The 25,410-nt window shown below is 30.5% G+C and overlaps 1 protein-coding gene across 1 annotated transcript in view; it reads left to right on the forward strand.

Annotated features, from left to right (window-relative positions):
* Nucleotides 1-25,410, forward strand: part of LOC122716335 — a 92,252-nt gene that overhangs the window by 65,269 nt on the left and 1,573 nt on the right. The window contains exons 5-7 of the mRNA XM_043939323.1: nucleotides 2,162-2,383; nucleotides 24,247-24,477; nucleotides 25,157-25,388. Coding sequence (XP_043795258.1) covers nucleotides 2,162-2,383; nucleotides 24,247-24,477; nucleotides 25,157-25,388 — 685 coding nt within the window. The remainder of the gene's footprint in view (nucleotides 1-2,161; nucleotides 2,384-24,246; nucleotides 24,478-25,156; nucleotides 25,389-25,410) is intronic.

A 25,410-nucleotide genomic window follows, 5' to 3' on the forward strand; every position in this document is an offset into this window, starting at 1 on the left:
CACCGAACAAACAAAGACGAAATTTTCCCCCAAAAAAGGGGTGGAAAAAGGAAAAAAGAGAAAAAAAATTCAGCAATTTCAACAAGCGTTGAATCCTCCTTAAATTTTACGCCACGTTCTCGTTTCCTGTGTGTCGCTACCTTTGCTATTTATCAACCGCATTCTTGGCCGCAACACGGTGTAGAAATACGCGGGAGAAAATGCACGGAGATAATTTTACCGCGTTTTACATCAAACGAGATTTGCTTTCGTGACCCGGCATAAAGAAACAGCTCTGCTAAACTACGTGGAGCACGCGTTGCGATCCTTACAAGTAATTTGCTCGTCTCTCTGGGAAATTATGTTCTTATTTCGCGAATAACTTTTAAATTTTGAGGATATTACACGGGTGATGCACTCAGATATTCGCAAAATGAAAATTATTCTTAACGCTGAAATTACCGAATATCAATTTAAATTGGTTAGCCTCAGACTTTGTGAAATTATTAAAAATTACGTGAATGATAAAATTAATGTTATTTTAATAATAGTTATTATAATAATAGTTAATTATTATTTTTTTTAATCTTTGATCTTTGGATTTTTATCTCCCTTTGATATAATTTGTAAATTAAAGTAAAGAAATAATTCTTGAAAAGAATTCCATTGATGTATCTTGAATTTATCTTTTCTTTTTTTTTTTTTTCTTTTTTAGTTTTAACATTTGTTTTCAAGAAACGTGGCTATTTATATGTCGATAATTAATTAGGAATATGAAGATAATTCACGTAAAAGTAATTTGACGGTCATTTCAAATTTCTTTCCAAACTTCGTTAACATAAAGAAAGAATTTTCTTGTTCGTGCTGTTGCATCGCGAGATGCATCGCCTAAATTTTTGCGCTCCATCTAAAGATATAACTTCTAACTTCGTCGGGAGAGCCATTTAAGCTTTTATTACGCCATCATGCTACACTTCAAGATAAAGACTCATAAGGCTATGCTATGTCTATGACGCATTTATGAAAATCATATTTTTTCAAGAACTACCTCTTTTTATGTAGAAAAGAAATTTTAACAGAATAAAAATTTCGCAATTGAAATTCCATGAAATTTGAATGCATCATACATAGAATCTACAGAAAAAAATCTTAATTAAATACGTCAAGTTATATATTCGTTCAGTTAATTATTTCGAATTTCAATTTCTATTTATATATCGATCTTTTGATTCGAAATTTAAGTTGATTTATAAACACACTTTGATGAAGTGGCACTCGTGAAATTTTCACGTGACAGAGTGATTTGAAGCCCGTTGTACAACACGTTCACGTCAATTCAAGACACTGATTTCGTGTCTACATACTTGTCTGTCTGAAATGCAATTGCATACATGATGCGATGTATCGATAGCGTAGGTATATATCGAAGTCGAACATTATGCGACCGGAAATAAATCGACTACTGTCAGATTGTGAAATGGAGAATCTTATTCGATTGGCAGAAATCGAGATTATTTCATTTCGTTTGTTTACGTCGTTAAAAAAATGAATTATATTATACTTGAAGTTTGAAATTATTCATACGTTTCCCTTGGTAATGTTACTCTCTGTGGATAAAAAAAAATTAGTAAAAATGAAAAATTTGTCGTATAAAATTGAAACTTATTTTCTTATTTAAAGAACTGAATGAGAAAAAGAAAACAGGTTCAATTTTATTATTATTAATAAAAAATCTCTATCTAAATTATTTAATGGATATCAATTATTAAAAACTAACAAAGAAAGAAAATCTTTAATTAATAATTCTCTTCGCTTATTCTTAAAATCTTATTAAAAAATCATATTTCTCTAAAAAAAATTAACCAAAATAATGCTTGTTAATATCCATAAAAGAATGAAAATCTGAGTAAAGAACAATTCAGAAAGAAATCCAATAGTTATCAAAAACAAAAAGAAAAAAAAAAATACAAGAGAATCAAACAAGAAACAGAATTACATTATACTCGTATTCGCACGAGTATAATGAGCGAACTTTAATAAAAGATTTTTCCAGTTAAAAGTAATTTCAAAAATGAAAAAAAAAAAAAAAAAGAAAGAAAGAAAGAAAAAAAAATATATGTTAGTTTCCCTATTTACTTTTGCAAAGAAGTCTCGTTAACTCGTTCCGCTCGTTTGCTTCTAGTGCCAAGGGCGGTTCTGAAAGAACAATACCAAGGGGACGTGGAAGTGGACGAGGTGGATCTGATGCATCAGTTCGAGGAAGGGTTCGACAGGGCTGACTTCAGAGCTGAGTTCAGCCCTAGCCCTAACCTTGAAGGACCGCAATCGCAGCCGAGGGACAACGTGTCTCGAAATTTCCCCACGGTCAGCTCATCTCCACCTAGGGCAAGAACCAACAACGATGGTGAGTAATGGCGGGTGTTAAATTATTTCCTCTCGCAGAATTCGAGGCCCAGAGCTAACGTTCATAACATACCGCTCGAATTGCTTCTCTCACGAGTTGCATTTATGTATAGCAAACTGATTCGATGTCGATGAACTTCCTACTTCGTGAATCCTCTTCCTACTTTGTGTCAGAGGGATCGTATCACGTGGAATTAATTTCGCGCGGAAACGATCCTCCTTCCCTTGACGTTTTTGCATTTGTGGAAAATTGGAATACTTTGTACTATTAATGAACTGTGCAAGTCTTTTTTTGTTTATTTGATTTTGTTTATTAGAAGAATGTTGAAATATTACTTTGTTTTGCTAGATCTTTCCGAAAAGAATAAAAAATAGAATCGATGTGAATTTTTTTCGAACGGTATGTTTCACTGAAGAAAGTAGTTTTGTAAGGAGAAATCATAGCAATTATCTTATTATAATATTTGAAAAAGTACGAACGTGATAGAAAAAAAAAATTACAATAGAATGTCGATCTAAAAACGATTATTTTAATTTCTCTATACTCGTTCTTTCACCTAATAAACTTTCGTATTTGAAAATTATTTAATATCTAGTTGTTACACGATGTATGCACAATAATCTGAAAAGATTTATCTCCCAATTAATTCGATATTCTATCGTAAATGGTATATAGTATCTTCACATTTCTGTGAATCAACATTTTCCAAAATTTACGTACGTTTCATAATACCAATTATGCATATCGATAATCAATCTGCTTAATGATCTCTCCTTCGAATCACTTTCATGATCTATTCGCACGCATATACGCACGCATGTTTGCTTGACACGATTTCTCACCTTAACACGGTCGGTTGGATCCGCACTGATACATGGCACACGCGTGCATAAACATCGAGCATTAGCGAAACCAAACTCGTTATCAAACGCGAACATTAACGCTCGAACGTAATTAGGGTTAATGTAACGCCGATATCGCGTTGCTTTATGATTTATATACCTTGGATATATATACGTGCACACGTATATAGAACTCTTACCTGATGATCCGTGCCAATCCATGAGTATTTTCTTGGTCGATAACGGTTGGCGGTTCTGATGCTAATAGGAAATCGATAGCCTTGGATTTGTAAACCTAGGGAGAAGCGTGCATCTCGTGTTACGGAAAGTACAAGTCCAGATGCAACCAACCGTCGTTGCTCAAAACGTGATACGGTTTCTGGAATTCGGTCAACGATCGTATTCGTCATGCATCCCTGCATTCTGATAATTGCCAACCAATTGTTCGCAAATCTACGTGGAATAAGATATCCATGTTGCAAAGTTGAAATAGATCTTGGAATAATATTGGAAAATTTTGAATAATATTGTTTTTTTTTTTTTCTTTGAAAAAAGATTAATTTTATCGGCAGATCGTAGAGAGATTTGATTTTAAGAATTTTATTTCGATGATTGAGAAATAGTTTACTTGCGTTAAAATTGTTGTATGATTAAATAAGATTATTATTGCTGTGTGATTTGTGTTTTTAATTCTAAGTAATTTTAATCATTAGAGAAGAGAAAATATGTGCAAACTGTAATCAATTAACGAAGATTTTCGAGTAAAATATATATTTCTGTGGAATGTATTCAAGTTAATTGATTCTATTCTTTCTTGGAACGACATACGAGAGACATCAATTCCCTGCAATCCGCTATCATTGAAACACGACAGATGCTGGAAAACTAGATATCTGGCAGACGTCGATCTCTGTTGTCCAGGATGGCATAGCTGGTTCTACTTTAGAAACATGAAACGTGTCATTGGTACACTGGTATTACTAATAGCAGTGGTGAATAGTGGAGATTTCAGGCAGAAATAGTTCGATGCCAGGTCTGACCAATATGGGACGTTACTACTTGGACTCCAATCAGTGCCAGAAAACTCGAGAATATGTAGCATTAAAAATAGACTTCTTTTCAATTTGAAAATCAATTATCTCTCATTTTCATTAATTTTTTAATTTTTCTCGATTTGTTTGTACTATTCTTGTTCATTTTTGTTTGTTTGTTTCTCCATCTCATTTGAATCATCCCGAAAAGATTTATTAAAAAAGCTTTAACAAAAAAAAAAATAGAAAAAAGCAAGAAATTAAAAATTATCTTTACACAAAAACAAAGAAGTCAATTATTAGATACTAAATTACCAACACTGTCTTCGTATTTCGAGAAACAATTCTCATCTTCATTCGCCTCATACAACAATCATCCCCATGTGCACAAGCACGCAAAATATACCAAGAGAACGGGCTGTGCATTCCTAAATTAGTTCAGACAATCATACCATCGTACATATTCTTCTTATTAAGATTCGATGCATCACCCTATCTCTCCGTACCATATTGAATCCATTTCTCTATAAATAGAAAAAGAAACTCGTACATCCTCATAATAAACAATATGCTATGCATTCCTAAATTAGTCGAGATATCTTTCTCTTCCTTCCCTCTTTGCCTGCACGATGAACATAGATATTTTGAACGAAAACAAAGCGTTTTTAATCTTTTGCAAACGAATACTTTGATTCTTGGCAGTATTTTCTATATAAAGATTATTAGATTATAAGTTAAAGATTTAAATATTAGAAATAAAGATATATATTTAATTTATATAACGGCATATTCAAAAGATTAATAATGAAAAATCGTTGCTTCTTTTGTCTATCCATACGAAATTTTTTCTTTTATTTATTTATTTTTTTTTTTATCAGAAAATTCCTGGAGATTTTGCAAAGTTGAATCCATATATCTTCAAGGATCAAAGGATCTTCCAGGTTTAATTAATTAACCTGGGATAAGTTTTGGTTAATTATCTTCTGAATTTAAATGAAACGCTTGTAAAGTATACAGCATTGTAGTTAGTACTGCATAATTCGCAAAGCTTTTGTAATGTGATATACAGTACAATAAATTCTTTCTCTTTTGTTCGATCATACTTTAATCGATTTCCACTTTAATATATTTTCGTTGAAAGAGAAACAATTCGCGCATTTCGTGTTACCAGTTTCGTTCATGATTGGTAATTTTAATCTGTAAATGATAAAAGAATACAATTATTTACATTCTAAAATTATTTTAAAATTCTTTTCAAACTTATCGTTTGAAAATTTCATAAAAATCATCACCTTTAAATTAAATTCAAAAGATTATTATTAAATTAATAACTAATTCAAATATCCATTTCCAAACATGTTTTGTAAAAGTGGATATTTGAATTAGATTAAAATGACATTTTATCCTATAAGTACCATCGAATTATATCTCGACAAAATTACAACTTAATAAACAAATGATAAGAAATTTTTAAGAATTAAAATACACGTTTAAACACAATAAGTACATGAACAAATGTGCATACTATTCAAATACAATTAACCATGTGGCTCGAACCGAGCTACCTTAATTAATCATCAAGCAAATTTACCTAATCTCAGTCAAGGTGTCGACGATATTCTCTCCATCCCGCTCTATTTTATTTCAAATATTTATCGCAATTAATTCGACGACGATCTCACGACGACGCGTGATAACGAGCAAATACGTCGTGAAGTGACGACCCGATGGATAAAACGTTCTGTGGCGATTGAACGACCGACAAAGGGAGCCCCCTCTCGTTGTTCGAAACTTCGAAAGCGATTTTCCCGAGTTAATTTCCTGTCCACTGATTCCTTTAAACGCGCCCTCGCTTCGAAGCGCGACGACGATGAAGATGGGGATGGAGGAGAAGATATTCGAATCGAGGCAAGTTTATTAAATGAAGTAAAAAAAGCGAGAGAATGGATCTTGTTAATTGGTCGGAAATGAAGCTAACATTCGGTGGTTTGGACTCGTTTCCCAGTTGTTCTGCTCTTTTTTGTTTTGTCTTTGTTTGTCGGTATCTGTAATAACAATTTTATTAGTCAATAATTATTTCGTAATAATTGATTTGCATTGTATTGAGTGATACATACAATTCGAAATGTAAATTAGGAGAGATTTTTTAAAATTTCTGAAAATTTTATATGCTGGCTTTGTTAATCATGTAATTTTTATTGTTATTATAATTTTTATTGTATTTAATAATAATTTATTTATTTAATATTATTATTTAATTATTTTATGATTCAAATATTTGATTCAATTCAATTCAACCAAATATTGATCATTCATTTGAAGCAATAATGATATAAAAGAAAAAATTTAAAATCAGGTAATTTAAAATTTATATTAATTTATATAATACAATTGCTTCAAATATAATTTAAACGACGAAAAAAAAAAACGATTGAAATCATTAATTATCGAAAGGCCAATAAATCCATTCATATTAGATAATTATATAAAAACAATTAACATTAAAATTAATCTAGGGATGTTATTGTGTCCACGAATGAATAAGGACACGCCAAACGTTTCAGCCCGAAAATTTCTAATTAGCCAGCAGTCGGGACGAATTGTGTGACAAAATTGAATCATGGAACTTGAATTTCAAAGATTCTTCCACGAGTCTTGGAAGCTTTAATTGGAATTCTATTCACTCGGACGCGTTTCCAGTCGCGAGTTCTCTTGCTTCGGATACTCTTCTTTCCAGATGCTCGAACGGAGTGAAGAAAAAGAGACAGGGAGAGAAAAAAGGGAGAAAGAAACGATCCCTTTATCCAAGAGTTTTGCCTTTTTTATCGCGTTTAGCCACTTCTTCGTAACTCGTTTAATTTCATTTGAATACATTTACGCCGAGAGAGGAGAGTCTTTGGAATATCATATTAAACAACCTTCGTACTCGAACCGCTCTTCACATTATCCATTATTACAAGTTATGTTTAACTTGTAATACGTTTAACTTTGATGTTTTTATTCATTCGATATTTGAAACCTGCTCTTAGTTTATTCAATGAAAAATTAATATCGATTCGCTTGATATGAGCTGATATTTGAGTTCTTTTTTTTTTTTTAACATATATCCAATCGATCTTATCGAGGAAACTGTAAAAAAAAAAGTACAAACTTTGCTTATGAGAGACTTATTTGGAAATTCATTTTTAATTAATGATTATTTGTAAAGGATTTTTATAATCGTTTTTTTTTAAATTATATATTTAAGATCTAAAATTTTGATCTAAACATAAAATTATTGAAATTAAAAGTTAAAAAATTGAAAACATATTAATATATTTTTATAATAATCAAAAATTTGAATTATTTCATTCGTGTTCACTGACAGAACTGAAATTTTGAAATGCAGCACGAGCATAAATTTTTTAATTTCAAATTTGCATAAATAACGAATGTTTCTTTTAACTCTTGCATCGATGTCACGAAAAAAGATTTAGACGAATGTGAGAGGATATAGAGCACGTTATGTTAAAAAATTACATCCGCGAGATATCGCATATTCATGCTACCATAGTTAAATGTTAATTAATTTTAAAAATTCCATAGATTTAAAAAAAAAAGAAAAAAAGGATCACAAATCAATATTTCAAATTCTAATATTTCTAATATTTTTCAAAATATCTTCAAAACTTTTATATCTACATAAGCTCAAATATATATATATATATATTTTTTTTTTCGACGAATGCAAAATGTAACACAGTTCAAAATCTAGTTTAAAAGCTAAAAAATTTCAGAAAATTCCATTTCACATTCATCAATCTAATAAATTCCTTCTCTAATAAAAGAATTTACATAAAAAAAGAGAGAGAGAGAAATAAAATACCTAAAAATTCATGATTATAACACCTTATATCTCCTATATCACCTTATATCACCCTTCCTGTCGTCGAAGTAATTCCAACGATCTCGACGAAACGACGAGGGAGGGTAAAAGAGAAGAAGCGAGGCGTTGAATACGCTGATTCGACCGAGTTCAACTTAATCATGATGACAAAAGTGGGGGCCAACTAGTTTCGTGCGTTGTATTATACACGCCCCGGCGACCAACTCATTAAACCCACGTAACCGGAACTCAGAATACCGCTTCGAAAGCCACCGCGGAAACTTGGAGAGCTTTCGTCCAAGACACAGTCTCAGCCTAGGTATATGCACCTATAATTACCTGGATGCGACACAGCTGGAGCCTTTAACAGCCACTCTCCTCCAGTTCCTCTCTCTCTCTCTCCCCTCCGCTCTCTCTCTTTGTCTCTGTCTCTTTTCCCCTGGTTGATTATCTTCGCGCAAATCGAGTATCTTACGAATGTTTTTCTTTTCTTTCCATGAGGAAAGGCTCCTTTTTTTTAGGTTTTTTCGCCACCAGCTTCTGTTGTTTTAATTTTGCAGCGTTTAAATCGGAAAATCGGCCAATGAATTTCTATGACCGACTATGAAAGGTAGAGTCGTTTGTCTCGAACGCTCTTTTTCCTTCTTTCGAATTGGATTTCGCGTATTTGGCGAGGGATCAGAGGGAGATTATCCTTTTCTCGGTTTTATTTCGTATGGGCAAAGTGAAAAAGGCACTTTGTGACAGGGATTAGAGCAAGTAATTGACTTTGTAAGTAGGTCGAACGGAGAGATTATAGATATCTTTCTTTCTATGTAATTTTTTTTTAAATTTATGAAAATGTTCAAAGGAAATTTATAATTTTAAAAATGGATTCCTCTGTGATTTGGATAAACCAATAAATGTATTATTGTGTTTTAATTTCGTTTCATATTTGATGTTTGTTATTTATACATTGAGAAATATTAAACGAGGGAAGACAAGGAGTTTGTAGTGGTTCCTTTGCAATCTTCATGACATTCATATTCATTTTCTCCAAAAAGAAGTTTTACTGTAAAAGAAACAAATTCTTTTATTCAATTGAAATCGCGAAACAAGCTTAAACAAAACTGTATGTTTTAAAAAAATTAAAAAATTCGTGACAAAATAAATTGAAAACTTCCCAGAAATTTCGTTTCCAATTTTTTCAACTTAATGTTTTAACTCTAATCAACACTTGTGTCCCTTATATATAACATTTTCTATCCCGCTAGGATCCATTATTAATCAGAAATTGATATCGGTTATTGGCAATAACAACTATCGACCAACTGATACGGAGAGTTCCAGTAGTTTCAACTCGAGAGTATCCTATTCCAGTCAATACATTCTCCAAAGTCTGAACAGGTTAACCATAGGATGGTCAAAAGCACGAAAATCGTCCAAATTTTAGAAGGTTAGTTTAGATTATTCCTAGATGGAGAGATCGTATTAGGATTCATTATTAACCATTCATGCGTACGTCTGTGCGATCAGATCGAATAATTCACGAATCTGTTGTAATATTAGGGAATTGTACGTAAACGAGACCCTCAATTGATCGTATTAGCATGGTACGATAGTTCTCGCTTTGACGTATACACCACTTGCCTAATGTCGTTGGAGCCGTATACTGACGAATTGTTTGCACAGGGAGCAAGAGAGAGGTTAAAGAGCTACAAAGTAGAAATCAGTGGTTTCGAGATATTGCGTAATTGAATTAATAAAGATTATTGTCATATTTGCATTGGACGAAATTTATTATAATTTTTTCTCTAGAAAAAATCTTCCAATATTCTTCCAATAATTTTGTAATTTATAATGTAGAGATGTTTGGAAAGTAAATTTAAAATTTTTTTAATATCTTCCATATACTTTTGAAAGGTTTCCTGATTTTTTTTAGAATTATTAAAAAATTCGAACTGGAGGTTACGATGTTTGTACAAAAGTAATATCAAAAAAGTATATTTACCAAAGTTATATTTTTTTGAAAATAGGATTTTCCAAACTTACAGGTTATCAGTACGAATAACAATATCGTATTGTTACATTTGCCTCTAGTATGACTCACATAAACGTCGATCTATGCTCTTTTGTTTCGTTTATCTTTCGTTTGAAACAGCGTTGCTCTTCTCTATTCACTATTATCAGATTTCAGTTTTCATAAAAGTTCTCTATTATTCTCTTTGAAATGGTGCAATAAATTCACATAAAATTCGAGAATTTCTTTCTTTATGAAACTAAATCCAAGAAGTTTGTGGAATGTATTATCACAAATATTGCATGTCGATGATAAAAGTTGGATGGAAAAAAAGATACGTTTATTTTAATCGAAGAAAACGACGTGTTGCATATCGTTAAGATCCAATATATGCAACAGAAACTTTATAGCGGCCTCTTTATGCCATCGTGGTTAGAATTTAATTAAGCTTCGTCTTTGCGGTTTGCTAGGTTTTCGCTCTAATTAAAGCTTGATATTTTTGATGGTTACATTATGCTGCTATGATATTTCTTTTCTTGTATATTGTTTTTTATATGAAATTATTAAATCAATATTAATTCAAATTATACATAGCTCATCCATTGTCTCTTCTTTCTTGTTTATGTTTATATTTATGATTGATTTTTCATTTAGAAGAAAATGAAATTGTCTATTTTTAATGATAAAATATGTATTAATTTTTTCATTGATAAAAAGATAATAAGTTTGAAGATTGATGCATACGTTATAATAAATTTATTCATAAATTTTCCATTTGATTTGCATTCTACAATTTGAAACATTCGTGAGAATAATATGAAATATAATTTTAAATCAGATTGAAAGATGAATATATGTTTGTCAAAAAGAAATAACTGCATTAAAATTGAAGAAATAAAATTTTATTACGAAGAATTTATCGATAAAATTTCCTCAAAATACACTATTGCATATTTATAAGCAAGAAACACATTGTTCATTTATTCAAATACTTTTATTTTGTCTCGAATAATCATCCCTTAAATTTTTGGGCACCTGCCAAAGACACAAACCAAACGCCTTGTACAACACTTATATTACCTGTTCCACCAATTATAGGTGCCATATTTTTCCTTATCTCTTTCATCGTATGCATTAATTTCAATCTTATCGTTCTAAACTATAACTTTATCCATTAAACATAGAGAAGGTAACCTACTTTGGAAAGAAAAAAGAACGAAAAGGTCTGGTCAACCTTATTTTACTCGACTGAACGAAATTATCCTTTCGCGACGCGTGTCTATCATCCTTTTTAATCCAATCAAACCTGCTCAAAATCCAATTTTCTCCAGGCGTAGCCCCTTTAATGCCACCCACGTCGACTTGCTAAAATTCTGTTCGACCTTGTTAAAATATGAAAGGGTACCCACTATGCACGAGTATTATCGATGTACCTTTCTCTCGACGCCATGATCTCTATTCTTTTTCTTTTTTTTTTCACTTTTTATCTAACAAAGATCTTGGTGAAGTTAAGAGAAGCTTGGCGAATTCAATAAAGCGATTGAACAACGTCTCTCGATTCGAATTCCTTTCTTTTGTAAATCAATCTCGAAATGAACGTAAAGAAGAAAATGAATAAATTGGAAGGCTATTATCGAGTTTGAAGATTAATTATATTTCGTGATGTATCACTGGAATCTCTATATTTAACAATTGTTGCGAAATATCTTCTATCTTAGAATTTTTGTGTGTAGAATAATTACAAGGTGAGAGATAATTTTTTACTTGTTTTCCTCGAACGTTTATGATTCGTTGAAGAAATTAGCAAATGAATGGGGTGAAAAAGTTTCCACGAGAGTACTTGAAAGAAATTTTTCTTAAAGGGTCGACGATGAAAATACAATGAATAAAGAATGAGGAATGAATAAGGAAAATAATCCGGTGGGTAAGATTAATTATCAGGTGGATGGAAGAAGAATCTGGATGGAAATTCGAAGATGCTGCAAAGGGCGGAAGTTTGAGAGCCAGATATTCGTTACAAAGAAAGGAAATAAGGGAAGAAAAATGAGGAGAGAAAGTTTTCAAGGAGACAGAGGAAAAAACTGGTGGTAAATGTTGCATCGGAACGTACTACATCAACATCAAGTGGAAAAAAGTGGCGATAAACGAGAAATAAGAGAGGGAACACAAAGAGCGATACGTTGAAAGGAAAATAAGGGAGAAAGATGTTGGTGCAACTGGGAAGGCAAACTAATTAAAAGAAAGAGAGTAAAGAGTGAAATAGATGGAAAGTTCTTATAAACTGGTGTAAAAGTGAACCGAAAATTGTGCCAACGTGCATTCGTAGTAAAATGAATATACATTGGATCAAACGTTATATAAGAGGAAAAGCTAACCGATGAAATGAACTAAAATTATCCAATACGTGAAAATACGTGTAAAAATGAAGCTAAAAATAAATTCATAAAATTTGAAGAAAATCATAGATAAATACTTGAGGAAAGAGTGTTTCCTTTAGAAGAGAATAATATTATTTGTAAGGAAAATGGATTTGTTGATTCAATTGATTAAAAAGAATTTATTAATTGCCCAGATAACTTTTCTGTTCTTTTCTAAAAAAAAGACAGAAATTCTAATCCTTTGAAATCATATTTTTTATCAATACCTAAACAATTTCTGTATTTCTTTCAAATTTACAAAACGCATTATAGCTTAGGGCCAAACAAATCCATTTAAACTACTTATCGTCATTTATTTAATTCTGGTTGCCCCTCAAATACTCTGTTTTGCATACTCTCCACACCTTCGAGCTTGTTTAACGCAAATAGACCAACGAAACCACACATAACTACAAAACAAAACGCGATTACCATCAGAGGCCATGATCACCGTTCTATCCATGACATGCACGGTACGTCACCGCGCCAACCATGAATCCACATTCGTGCAAAATTGTGAAAATCGGGGGCACTGGGCCCCCATTAACCGATTCATTTGACCGCACGCTTTAACGACCGCTACTAAACGTTCAATTGCCGGCCATGCAGATAATTCAACCTTCTAATTAAAACCATTCTTACCCCTCGTGGGTCTATTTCAAACTCACGATTACAAATCGTGTATGTTGACAGCTGAAGACGCAACACGATAATATATCGTTACAATGTTTCTGTTCATTATCCAGGTTTATTATTATTTGAATCGCGTAGGCTCATTGACAAAAGAAAGTTCGAGTTTATGGACTGGCCTTGTTCGTAGCCATCAGGGTTATCATCTTAATCTGGCTCGTGCTTGGCATCTAGAGCAATATCTTTCCTATTGTCCAATTTTACTCTCCTCTTTCTTTTCTTTGTCTGGTTCAATTGTGTGTGATTATAAAAAAATGAAAGATTGGTTTTATCTTAATCATGTTATTACTCGATATTTTATGATTTTAAATAGCCTCTAATAGAATTAACTTTGTGAACAATTGCCTTCTTTTCTCGAACGATGTCTATTCTTCTCTTTTTTCTGATTTATTATGTAATCATTATGAGTATCTCGATTCATCCACGCAATGATTATAAAAAAAGTTGGTTTGTTCTTATTTTAATCATATTATCAATCAATATCTTACAATGCTTATTATAATGAAAACTAATATCAAACTTAAAAATCTTTTGTATAAAAATTCATTGTAATTATAAAAAAGATGAAATAAGTATCAATGAATTGTTAAATTATATACTGAAAAGAAACAAAAAATAAATTAAATTAAACCTTAATAATTTGAAGAAGTATTGTATTTCATCTTACTTTAAAGCAAGAAGAAAACAAAAAAAGAAAATCGAATTCATCGACATCAACGTTTCATTCGTGAAATTAATGCAATTATCACGTGTCTCATTACATTATCAGATTTTATCTGATCGTTAATTGAAACTAACGATTGGAAGACCGAAGAAAATCAATCTTTGAATCTCCAATCATTTCCATCAGACATCATTGTCGAACTTCGAATCGGCGCCTCTTGTCGTTCCATTTCATCGACAAAGAAAATATTGATAAAGTTTTCGATGAAAACTCCACCTCGCATAATCTCTCATGGCCGATTAGATAAGCGAACTTAATAATAATTGATCTCTCCTTTCTGCCGGCCTTCAAATCGGAATCGAAGTGAAACTCGCCAATGACCAGCTAAGTCCTTTCGATGAAATTAAATTTTCGACGATCGATACGCGAAATGGATTTGCCAGATTCGCGCGATTCGATGGTTAAAAATTGTGTCACGTCAGAAATTGAATTTCTCTCTCTCTTTCTTTCTTTCTTTTTTTTATTCAGAAGTCGAACTGATATTCCTTGTGATCTTGATTGTAATTTTAATTTTTATTGGTAATATATAGATTGGATAGGTTTTGAATCATTTGTTGTTATCAATCTTGAAGAAAGAAACATGATAAATGAATTTTTTTAATTTTTGGAGGACAATTTTAAAATTGGATTTTCCTTGTTTCTCTATTTTGAAATGATTGTATTTTAAAACGTATTAAATTTCTCATCTTTTTTAACAGTTAGAGGATAAAAAATAATAAAATGGACTTGTTGAATCTTCTTAGTGCGATTTTCATTCTTTTTAAAAAAGAAGATATTCCTTGCCAGTAATAAAAGTACATCGAGTTTCATCGAAAAAAATAAAAAAAAATTACATTCACACTTTCATTCATATCATCTACTTTTCTCTTATTTAAAGAAATGTGATGGTGATATCAAAATTGTAAGAAGAACTTCGTCGGAAGGATAGAGTTTTAAGTTACTTAAAACTTGCTGTTTGTTAAGTGGATCATTTCTATGAACCACACGTTCAACAATGACACAGTTTAACATTGAAACTTTCACTGTTTAATCTAGCTGAAAGTCTAGGAGAAACGCGAGTCTTAAACTCGAGACAACAGTTAAGTGAATAATTTAACGCTAATACGGAAACTTTATGCGTTGCTAAAGAATTTCCTTGTTTCGTGTTCTAATCGGATATCAATGTTTTATCAAGTAAAATGTTAAATTCTTAAACAATTCATCTTTCGTGATATAAAGAAAATAAAATATATCTCATCAAATCAATATTATTTTAAAAACAAAAGATTAAAAAATCTTTGAATGAAATATTGAATTAAGATCATCATTAAGATCGAATGAGAATCAATGATAATTTCAAATATCGTCGTATTTATTCGTATGCAAGTCAAACTTAGATCGATGAAGAGACAATTAAACAGCTATCGTGGTGTCAATATCTGGCGTAGTGGGTATTGCAGTTGCGCAAACTTTCGAGCCCTTCGGGCTAGAATTCCAACAGTCAGGAGCTCGCGATCGTCGGCAAACTTTATGACACGGCAAGGAAACACGGTCGAATTTTCACAAAGAATACCAACAAGTTGGCCCCGGTTATTATACTTTCACGTTCTCCTTATTACGTTTGTCACGTCGGATTATTTCACAGGTACACGTTTAAGGTTCGTTCTCGAGCATTCACGTTGCTTTTATTCGTCTCGAGTTTTGTTAATTGTCACGAGAAAGGAAATTTATATCTGTTACCGATGAAACGTATTGTTTAAAATACGTTTAATATTTAATATTTTAATATTTTCAAGATTGAATTAATATTTAATTAATAATATTTTTTATTTATTACTTGATGTAATCATCGTTTATTCTTTCCTGCAACTGAAAATTTTATTGTTAATATTTATTCAGTTTGAACAATTATAATATTTTTTACGGTTGATAAATTAATGGTTGAATTTTTTTTCTAGAAGATTTGTTTGATGTCAAAAACGTTATATCTTTTAACTTTTTCATTGAGCTCGATATAAAATCGTTATTTTTTTTTTATCCTTGACAAAGATTCAACGTTAATGGAAAATTTTTTTGTTGTTAAAATATCGTCCTGATTGCTTTGATTAAAATTCCATTAAAAATCCCATTTCTTGCGTTTAAAATTAAAGTGTTTCAATGAAAATAAGTTTGAAATATAGACCATTAATTTTTCTTTTTACTTCACGAAACAAGCTTGTCATAATTTATGTCGATCAATGGTTTAATAATATTTAAAGAAAAATCAAATAAGATGATCAAACTTAAATTATCCATAGAATTAAATTACCTTTTTATCGGTAAAAATTTATGAAGAGGCGCTTTGAGATTATCTTTCATCCCTGTCGGTGGTCAACGTTAATTGTCTCCGGCCATAATGAAGCCACAGGTAATTGAGACTCATATCGGCGTTGCATTGAAGATTGAACTGTTGATAACCAATTTGACATTGGTAATGAGACTCTACTAACTAATATGCTGCAAGTCTAATCTAATTCCGATTAGACAACCATCATCAGTCAAATTTCCACAGATTAATTCAGGAAATGAATAGACAGGAATATATAATTTCCCTGAAAAAAAAAACAGAAAATTATTGCGTGTATTAGTAAACAAATTGTTGAGAAAAACGTAAATTTAATTATTTTAGCAAACACGCGAGATTATAAAAACAAAACTTACATTTTTAAATGGAAATAAAAATCATGAGAAGGAATTAAAAATTTTGTCATCAAAGCTTACTCAAAAATTATGCCATTGGAATTTATTTTTTTGATTCATTCTGATATTTCATTCTGATATTTCATTCTGATATCTCTTGTCGAGATATAAAGATTCAAGATTATTTTTGAAAAATTATCGCGTGTATTAATAATACGTTGAACTAAATATTTAATTTCAACAAATTTCCTTACGAATTTCATTCGCCAACAAAGTCGTTGAAGTAGATAATTCCTCATTTTAACCAATCCTCTCGTTGAGTTTCACCCTGTATCATCCCCATTGAAGATCATCGAACCCGTGTTGTGGTACGGAAGTTTAAGCTTAAATCGTCCGTGAAGCGTTCTCGATAATGATGCAAGATATATTCCAAGATATAATGCTGAAGATATTTGACAAAAAAGTTATTAGCTAACTAAAGCTGATGACTCAAAGCATCCTGACGGAAGTTTACTGGAGGCAAAATTTACACTGTTTCGACGAGCTTAGCGATAAACTTGGACGAAATTGAAGAGCTGAGCTTCTACCTGAAATTCTTTCATTAAATGGAAAGATATAGTCCATTAAATTCGTGAATTAATTCTGGAAAATTAGGATAATTTTCTGGACGATGATTCTTACTTTTAAAGAAACTTTTGGTATTTTGATTATTGATATCGTGACACAAATTAATTGAGAAAATGATTTTCGCTAATTGTGATATAATTTGAGGATTAAAGCTATTTAAATAGCAATTTAAATGTCATTTATTATGTTATATTATATTTCACGTAGAGATAATAGTGTTTTACATAAATCAATTATTTGATTTATTGATGTCTTCATTTATCACTTGTGGACATTTCAATGTTAAACGATTTACAATAATGGTTTTTAATATTCATAATGAAGCATTCATATTATTTCATAAATAGCCATTTGAATTATACCATTATTGATACATCGTTAAATCAATTCCGATTGTAATATAATGCTTTTGATAAAAAAAAATAAGAGTTCAGTAATATTACATAAATTATAAAATTTTTTATTTTTTCTATTAAATTTCAAAATTTTAAAACTATCTATTTCGATAAAACATATTTACTGCATTAAAATTTAAGCGAATACTTTCTTAAAAGGAGCTTCTTTTTATCGAACGTTTCGTTTTGAAGAAGTTAATTAAATCGATAATTGCTCATAAAGGTATTAATCGTGGATATATCAGTCGTGCCAAGGATATCAATTTTACATGTCGATAATTCGTGATCGTGTATTAATTAACAACCGCATTAGCGCGTACTGATACAGTTTAATTTCCGGAAAGAAACGACCGATAGATGGACAATTAAACATGATCTATAAATTGCCGCGGAAAACAAGCGACGAACCATTAAATATCTTAATGAGACGCGCTACGTGCGAAACTGTGGCATCATTATTCCCAATGAAACAACGTTGCGTTTGATCGTAAAACATCCGTTTCGCCGTGACCAAAATGGTTAATTATCGATCCAACGAAAATCTAGGATGCTTCAGTAATTTTCTCTCAGAAAATTGTATCAACTGCTTGGTTTAATTAGATTTGATTAGAATTTAAGACAGACGTTTAATCCACGTATAATAAAATACCGTATAATCGAAAAATATGAAAGTTAATATATTTTATATTACAAGGATTGATTTCATGAACGTGGATTTTCAATACAATAAATATTCATCAATATTCATTGAATATTGATTAAAATTAAACTATCTAATATTTGTTTTCTTTTCAATATTTATTTTTTATTCAGAAATACCTATCTTTATATACTACCACTATATATTATTATTTTCAGACTAATGGAAATTACAATTGTGAGACGATAATTCCTGGCACCTTTATTGGAATCGAAAGGAATTTAATAATTCGATCGACATCGCGTCGAGCGTGAAAATAGTTCATCCGACAACTATCCGATATCTTGCGCGTTTACATTATTTCCTCGTTCAGAATCCGCATGTCGAAGCACAGCAGGATTTCCAAAGCAATTCCTATGGATCTAATCAGGATTAGATTGGGTTCATAGTGTTCCTCTTGTATTGATAGCGGATCGCCAACCGATAGACCAATCTGTGACGGAACCATCGTCATTGCAACAACATACTAATACAGATGTTTCCGTTCTCTATATTCAAGTGTTTCAAACGCCATTAACGAGAAGCAGTTAAACTGTGGTCTGTTAAGTGATTGCCATTTTTCAGTGAGATCTTGTCTTTCTTCAAACGCGTTGTTTAGCGGATAATTTCATCATCTATTCTTGTAAACGATGATGGAATAAAAATTTAGAACTGAAAATGATAATGAACGGTGAGATTGTATTATTTATAATATAACGATAATAATATAAGACAGATAACTCGTAACATAAATATTATTATTTCCATTTTGTTCTGCAAATATACGTAATATACGTATGAAATTTGTATGAGCAACAATAATATGGAAAGCATATCTCGCAATAATAATAACTGTTTTTAATTTTAATCTCCAAAATATAATCTTCGAAATATATTACACGAAGAAAAGAAGAATGTGGATATAAACATTTATATTGTTTAATGAAATATTTAGAATTTTAATTTTGTGCCTCTTTATTTTATCGTTCTTTTATCATTAATTTTTTATTGGAAGATTAATTGTAGGAAAAATTTTATCAAAAAATTAAAATTAAACTAAACTAACAATTTTATAAATTTTTACAATTTTATATACATAAAAAAACTAATACAGATAAATATAGATATATATGTCGAGCATATTTTTTTGAACATCTAATTAATTAAAAATATCTTCATTATTATCTCCTATTTATTTATTATAGAAAATAATAAAAGATAAATTATATTATTACTTTCATTATTTAATAATTCAAAATTAGTATAAATATTGCGCATACGTATATTAGCATAAATATATGTGTCAGTGCGGATGAATAAAAGATTAGTATTGCATGCATTTTAAAGAATTTTACCTTTTAGATATTTAGCAACATTTCATTAAAATAACATTAAATTATGGCTCCAAGTATGATGCATTATAATGTATAATACTCCATCAAAATACTGTATGATGTAGCTACATAATGCACATACTACATACTTCTTAAGTGGAAAATACATCATAATCTGAATCTACCGTTGTATTTAGTTTATCTATATATAATAGTATATTTATTTTGCTAAATATCACGATGGTAATAATGACTCTGGGCATGTTGTTTATTCTGCTTGTGGAAATAATTGCACGTATAATGAAAATTACACGAATGCTATTTTCTTTATTTTCGTAACAGGTAAATAAAATTATATAGAAGACAACAATTTTTTAAAATTTAACTAGATTATCTTGTTAAAGAAAAGTGAGAAATATTCGTATTTAGATGTTATACATGTATGAGATATTATTGTGAAATCAAATAATTATTTGAAACAATATATTTCCTACAAATATTGATGATAATATAAATTATATATAAAAATTATTTAAATCAGTTCTATTCTTCCTATGCAAAAATTTTCTACATAACAATTTCTTCTCAGATAAGATCTTCATCAATAATTTTAACTGATTGATTCAATCGATAAGAGCTTCTTCCATTTTCCCATTCAAGAATAAAAATTTAAATAATATTTAATAATAAAAATGAATATTTAAAATAATGTTCTAGTTCGATACTGATTATCATTGTAGTCTTAGTTATATAACAAATATTTGAGAATACGAAACATTGGTATTATCTGACCGCCTGTGCAAATCGCGTGGAGTGCTGATAAGCGTTTTAAATGTTTGCCTACAATATATCACTTGAATAGTTTTACGTCTATCGTGGTTGTGCCGAACAACTTCCAGTGAGAAAATCGCTCTATCGATTTCATTTTGGCGAAGAAAAATCATAAATGTCAATCGATTGGAGAACAACTTTTCGTTTGTGAGTTTGAAAAATTTCGATGGATACAAGTGCATATTGATTTAATTATTTATTGTTGGTCGAATGAATTAAATAGTATTGAAAGGAAATTATAATCAATGATTTTTAAGTGAACGTTTAAAGAAGAAAACTGTTTTTTAATAATTTATTCTTATGATATAAAATGTTATCACTTCCAAAGTAAGTAAAATTTATTGAGATTTTGTTCTTGAGCTGTGAATTATTGTGTAGATGCAAATAAAAATATCTTTGATGTTAAGAAAATATTTATAATGTTTATATTTTTTAATTGGTTCATTAAAATAATATGACTGATTCTAAGTATTTAAAAGTTCTTAATTGGAAAACTCGAAACTTCAAGTGATGATCTGATCGCAAATACGGATCATGAAACTGCTGGATCTGACTTCAATTCAGTTTCAATTCAGATGTAAATAATATGGAAGATTCTTTTAACTTTACTAGACTTTATCTTGGGAATCTTTTGTAGGAAAATTTTCTTCATTCTAAAAAAACCAAAAAAACTTTTACTAAGATAATGTCAACAATTACTGTTATTGATTAATTATTTTCTCTTCGTAGTTTTTAATTAATTAATGAAAATTTTTAATAAACTCGTCCTTTTATTTCTTCTTTTTACAATTTTTATTTTTTTATTTTTTCTTTTTAGCATATATTGATGATAAGATGAAATGTAGGTACTATTTGAAATGGCTGATTATGCATATTTAACCATCCTTGCTCGTCGAGTTTCGTCAGATCATATATAATTGCATAAGTTTGAATTAGGTCACTTGATATTAGAATACTTAATTCTTCTTTCTATCCTACATAATATTTCGTCCAACTTCGAAACGTATTTGCTCCAATTAAAGTTTTATACAAATATTTCTTACAAAATTTATAGTTATAAATAGTTAATAATAATTTCTCTTTTTTTCTCTTCAATTCAAAGAAAACATATTCAATCTATATAATTAAATTAGATTCATAAAATGATCCATTCGAATATTTTACAAAAGGAGAAATATTATTTAATTCCTTAATCGTGTCAAAGTTAAAGATACAATGCAACTGAAAATATATTATCCGACATAAAAATAATAAAATAAATTCTGGGATATGTAGAAAAAAAAATATTGATTTTGTCAACATCATAAAACGTATATGCTGAATTTTAGTTTCTTCTTCGTATTGATGACGATTCAAAATTTCGCGGTAAGTTATTTGCTGATTCCCATGTAAATTTCACTGCGTTTGCAGAATTGCGTCGCACAGAGGCTCCGTTTATGTAAATCAGTGTCTTCGAAGCGTTCTAGTTAAGAACCACGATAAACTGGCTCGGTTTTCCAAATCAAATAAACAGGGACGTCAGACTCATCGTTCGTGAAGATCGTAAGTTTGCGTTTCGTTATTTATACACGTTCAAAGAGATTCGATTTTAAGGGTGATTTCAGATGATTAAAATTGGTAGCCCAAACGAAGAATTCTAATATGAGAAATTTAATTATATCACGTTATATTTTATAACATTGTTTCATTTTTTAAATTTATGAAACAAACACGTGATATTTATAATTAAAACAAATGATTGCATCAATTGTAATTTCAATGGTTATAATCTCGATTTAAATCCAGTTTACATTCATAATGAAATAACTTCAACGTCGCTTTCAAAATTCGTTCCAATCCATTATTTCTTCCAATTCTCTCGATTATAGTCAAATTCAAAATTCGTTTATTTTCGAGTTATTTTCGATTATAATTATAATTTTCCAAATTTTCATCAATATGAATATAAACACGTTGAAATTTCAAACAAGATATCCGTGCTCGCATGTAATTTACGTATTTTTGCGGCACGAATGACAAAAGCCACTGTCGTATGCCGATATATAATAAGATGAACTTCGAATTTCCATTCCCATTGGCATTCACCTCCTTCTCCTCCTCCTCTTGAAAAATATCCATGGCCTGTCTGTGCTCTGAAAACCTGTCGAAAGCGCGGAGTATCGGTATCTTCTTTGCCGGATCATCGATCCGTAAAAAACACGGGGTGAACGACACGTCGAACGGGTTATCGATGGACCACTCCGCTTGTTCCACGTTATTTCGATTCATCTTTCGTCAGAGGGAACCTCCAACGCGTTTCGTGAAAGGGTCTTGATTGTTGGACGAGAAGATTAAATGAAATTTGCTTCGTTTAAATTCATTTAAGAGATTTCTGGGGGTTGATGAACTTTAGGAGCGTGGAATGTCTTTTTGATTGATAAGATTATATAGATTATTTTATTTTAGGGAATTTTAAAAGTTGGTAACATTGTATGGCGCAGAATCGACACTAAAGTCCTCTTGCATAATAATTTTGTAACTGGTAATTGATAGAGAGCTGAAAATTAAATAATTATAATGTTAGTTTATTATTATGTGAGAGTGTCTAGTAGCATTGACATATTCTGATTATGGAATGAAATGGGTCCATTAGTGATAAGAGCATATGCAACATCGACAGTCATTTGTGCTTATAGATTGACAACGAAATGTATAGAAGATATCAATAATGTTTGATATTAGGTCGAAAACAATATCGTAACGTAGCATACGTTCAATTTATGTTAAATTATCGACAATTGAATTGATATCATTTTGTTTTTGTCACTATAAATAAAGTTAATTCATACTGATTTAGCGTTATTAGAAAATTCAGGAAATTTTGAGAGATTATTTTAGATAAAAGAAAGGATTAAAATGAAATGTCTTTTATTTTTATTTATATTATTTTAATTTAAAGTTGTTATATTTAAAAATAGCAAAAAAGATAACTTTGAATTTAATAATTTTATATTTAATCCTTCTCATCCATTTTATTAACGAATATAATATAATGAAGTATCTCAATTATGATTAAATTCATTATATATACGATAAATGGCAAAAAATGTATATATTTTAAGTAGTAAAATCAATGTAATCGCATATTTAAATATCTCTCAAAATTTCCTATATCCTACATCACTTAAATTTTATAAATTAGCCTTTATTACACGTATAAATTTCAATTTGTAAATTCACATTATTCATCTTATCTTAATATTTTCCCTGATATCAGATTTTCTGCTCTATCACTTTACACAGCACCCTCGTATTCTCGCATTGATCGCAATTTTGTACAAATAACACGAAGCAATTACGATTTGGTGGAGGATTACGTTTTACATCATTTTATTCCCAATACTCTTGTATATAATACGAAGCTACGAATAAATCACCATTGCCTTGCCAAGAATACGCTATCTGTAAAATAAATTAACCGTGTTTCGATTATCTTTTATAATTTCCGTATTTAACACACATAATCGTATATCTGACAAATAATGTGTAAATATTGATCGTTATATCAAATATATTGCAAAGAAACGTGCGTTGTATTTGAAATTTTTTGAAATTACCTCTGTTATCGTGTAAAGAACAACGATTATTATGGCTTCTTGTAAATAACAGGATCAGGGATGATTAATATAACTTATCGGCACCTATTTGTGCATTGCATTCTCTTATCCCTTCTTATCGATCTTTTATTCTTGATCAGCCAATCCTATTCATTTATTTCTCGCGTCTACACAGTGGATACACGATCGAACAAGTTTAAGTCAATCGGTGTAGGAGCGAAAGACTCGCCCCTAACACCCACGGTTATTCAAGGGATGATTATGTTCGACAACAACGTGGCCGATATTACCAGCAGTACGATGTCACCGATTAATTGCACCACGGTAGTCTACGCCTTTCCCGAAGAGGATCGTGTCGTTGTCGGATATATCAATGAATGGATCAATGCCTATTCGTTCATATCGAGTAAGTACACTCTGTACTCCACTTTCCCGTTCGAGCAGTCGGTAAGTCGCCTTTTTTACCGGTCTTTCCCTCTGTTCTCTTTATTTCTTTATCGGTTGAACTAGAGATATATCGTCTAGGGAAATGTCGGTAAACAGAGATCCCGCTTTTACCAAGCTCTGAAATGATAGTAACTATTTACAATCGATAATTTAGCTTATCTAGATTAATTGGTAAACCTCTGTTCCTACAGTTAATGATGTCATTAATTTATCATCAAGTGTCAATAATATAATGTAATACATTTACAAAAAAAATGTTGAAAAATAATTATTAAATTTTTCTAAAATATTTGGAAGATAAAAGTTTATGATTAGAAAATTTAGAAATTATAGGTAGTCGTATGTATGTTTAATAAATATTTTTTTTGTATTGTATTTATGTTGCGTAAAAAAACGAATATTTGAAAATATTAAGTAATATTGCACTTTATTGCTCGAAACGCGATTAGTTTGCAATCAAAAAGATTGAGCATTTGTGTTTGCATTGCATCTATAGTAGTAGATTTTCCAGTAATTTTGCATGCAAGTTGAACCCTTCCTAAATTTTCATATTTCATATTTTAATTCAATTATATAATCTAATTAATTTTATAAAATTTGATCATTGTTACATTTTATTGGATTTCCCGTTCACACAGAAAATCAAGAGAAATTCTACCTTTATATCATCGTGTCGGTCACAGCCGGTATTTTAATCTTCCTGGGCTTGGTAATTGGACGTCTTTTAGTCAGCCGTCATCGTGCGAAGAGAGACGCAAAGTTCCATGCAAATAACGAAGCGCTTCCAAATGGATTCACCGATGACATTTCGGAAATTGACGCTGATATTGATCTTACCACGCCAGTACCAGTTCCGATGCAAGACACAAGGTTCGTACACCATTCGAATACG

The sequence above is a fragment of the Apis laboriosa genome, unplaced genomic scaffold (assembly GCF_014066325.1).
Source record: "Apis laboriosa isolate Shangri-la unplaced genomic scaffold, ASM1406632v1 scaffold453_cov159, whole genome shotgun sequence".
Taxonomy (NCBI): Eukaryota; Metazoa; Arthropoda; class Insecta; order Hymenoptera; family Apidae; genus Apis; species Apis laboriosa.